Genomic DNA, 2,435 nt, shown 5'->3' on the forward strand with positions numbered 1-2,435 from the left:
TTGTGTATTTGCAAAAAGCACTGGGTTAGAGATTTACATGAATGTATTCTTCAGAAACAAAGATAAAGAAGGAAGTATTATAATTACCTTTGGGTTTATCCTTCAACTGAGAAAACTGCAGCCAGGCAGGTAACTCTTTCAAAGCCATCTAGGCCCTAGGAAGCATACTTTTATTTTTACTTTTGCTCTCCTTAACAATTGAGAGCATGCTTTTCCCGCTGTAGCACAACTGAAAGCAAAAACAGCTGCGAGCGATCTATGGCAAGCCTCCCTCCATTCACCCTAACCTAATCCTGATGGAAACAGCTCGGTGACTTCACAAATGCAAACTTCTTCAAGATCCTTTGGCGGATTTGCTTGGTCTTGATGCTGTAGACAATGGGGTTCATGAGAGGTGGTACCAGCAGGTACACATAAGACATGAGGAGGTGTACGATGTGGGGCAGATGTTCCCCAAAGCGATGCACGAGGGACAAGCCGATCATGGGGATGTAGAAAAGTAAGACGGCACAGATGTGCGAGACACAGGTGTTGAGCGCCCGCAAGCGCTCTTGTCGGGAAGCTTTGCTCAGCACCGTGTGGAGGATGAGGGCATAGGAGAGGAAGATGAGCAAAGAGTCCACGCCCACCGTGCAGGCCACCACGAAGAGCCCATAGATGTGATTGACAAGGATGCTAGAGCAGGCCAGCTTCATGATCTCTAGGTGTAGACAGTAGGCATGGGCCAGCACATGGGAGCGGCAATACTGGAAGCGCTTCAGGAGGAACGGCAGGGGGAGGATGAGCACGGCGCTTCTTAACAGGGAACTCAGCCCCAGCTTGATAATTCGTGCTGGAGTCAGGATGCTGGAGTAACGCAATGGGTTGCAAATGGCCACATAGCGATCAATGGACATGGACAGTAGAACGGATGATTCCACTAGAGACAAAGTGTGGATGAAGAAGAGCTGAGTGAAGCAGGCTGGGATGCCAATCTCTCTGGCGTCAAACCAGAAAATGCCCATCACGGTGGGCAATGTGGAGAGGCAGAGACCCAAGTCTGTGAGGGCCAGCATGGCCAAAAAATAGTACATGGGTTCGTGTAGGGTGGCATCAGTGCGGATGACATGGAGGATGGTAAGGTTCCCCAAAATCACTGTCAAGTAGATGGAGCAGAAGGGAATAGAGATCCAGCCATGTACATGTTCCAAACCTGGGAAGCCCGTCAGGAAGAAAGTGGCTTTTTGGAGGCTGCTGTTGTAAAGAATGGCCATGGATTTCTAATCTGTTTTCACCAACCTGAGATGCAGAATTGGATCCCAGGGGGTTGCCAAGGTTGAATGCTCAGTGACCTAAACATGCCAGGAGAAATCAGTCAGGAGGGGTCTGCAGGGTGTATAGGAAAGAATTGGGCCCTTTTCTACTAGCTTTTTATTGGGGGGGGATCGCTAGTGAAGCCTGAACTCTGGGCCTGAGCACTGTCCCTCAGCTCTTCAGCTCAAGGCTAGCCCTCTACCATTTGAGCCACAGTGCCACTTCTGACTTTTTCTGCTTATGTGGTGCTGAGGAATTGAATCCAGGGCCTAATGCATGCAAAGCAAACACTCTACCACCGAGCCACCTTCCCAGCCCCCTCTACTAGCTTTTTCAGAGACTGTGAAAGTATTTTGATATTGGATTATTATAGCTCCCCAAATACCCTTAGAGTCACTTATGGTAGAACATCCATTAAAGTTGGTCTCAGATTCAACAGGGTCACCATAGGTAGTGTTGTTTTTTACCCTGAAAAGTTCTCCAACTCAAAGAGTAAAACATTCATAATCTATATTACCAATGTGGGAGAATTGGCACTATACATTACCCTGCATAATTGTCTACTAGGAACAGGTATGTAGAATGTGGTTTCAAATATAGTTGTAATTTGCCTGGGTATGTTGTTTCATTCCAAGGTTAAGAGTCTACAGAGGATACTAGAAAAAGGTTGGTGAATCTTGAAATCTTTGAACTTGAAACACATAATCAGAGTGATGAGTGTTTTCTGAATTTACATAACACTCATGGATGAGGAGGCAAATTGTATTTTTTTCTTTGAACAGATGGATAGAATATTACTTTTGTTGGTTTCACTATTAGTAATAATATACATATGGGATTATATTGAAAGGCAAACAGACAGTAACATGGAAAGACATAAGAAAGCAATCCTGGTTTAAATGAAGCAGGAATATATTAAGAAGCAAAACATTCCATTTACAGAGAATTTTCTTCCAGAAATGTTTATGTAAAAGCTATTTGGTCACTTTAATGAAAAGTAATGAAAGGAATCTCTATATTTCTCCCTGACATTTTGGTGGAGGGCAAAATTCATGCATGAGTTTCATAAATCTAAACCTTAGAACTGAGTAGCCTTGTAAAACAGTTGAGACTTCAGGAAAGAAAGAATTCTAAGACAGGTG

At 44.3% G+C, this 2,435-nt stretch overlaps 1 protein-coding gene across 1 annotated transcript; it reads right to left on the reverse strand.

Annotated features, from left to right (window-relative positions):
• Positions 1-287: 287 nt before the first annotated feature.
• Or51g1 (olfactory receptor family 51 subfamily G member 1) lies at positions 288-1,253 on the reverse strand. The gene has a single exon (XM_070034700.1). It carries the CDS (start codon positions 1,251-1,253, stop codon positions 288-290), a length of 966 nt encoding a protein of 321 aa, XP_069890801.1.
• Positions 1,254-2,435: the final 1,182 nt, after the last annotated feature.

The sequence above is a fragment of the Dipodomys merriami genome, unplaced genomic scaffold, assembly GCF_024711535.1.
Source record: "Dipodomys merriami isolate MVZ:Mamm:240054 unplaced genomic scaffold, mDipMer1.0.p SCAF_25, whole genome shotgun sequence".
NCBI lineage: Eukaryota > Metazoa > Chordata > Mammalia > Rodentia > Heteromyidae > Dipodomys > Dipodomys merriami.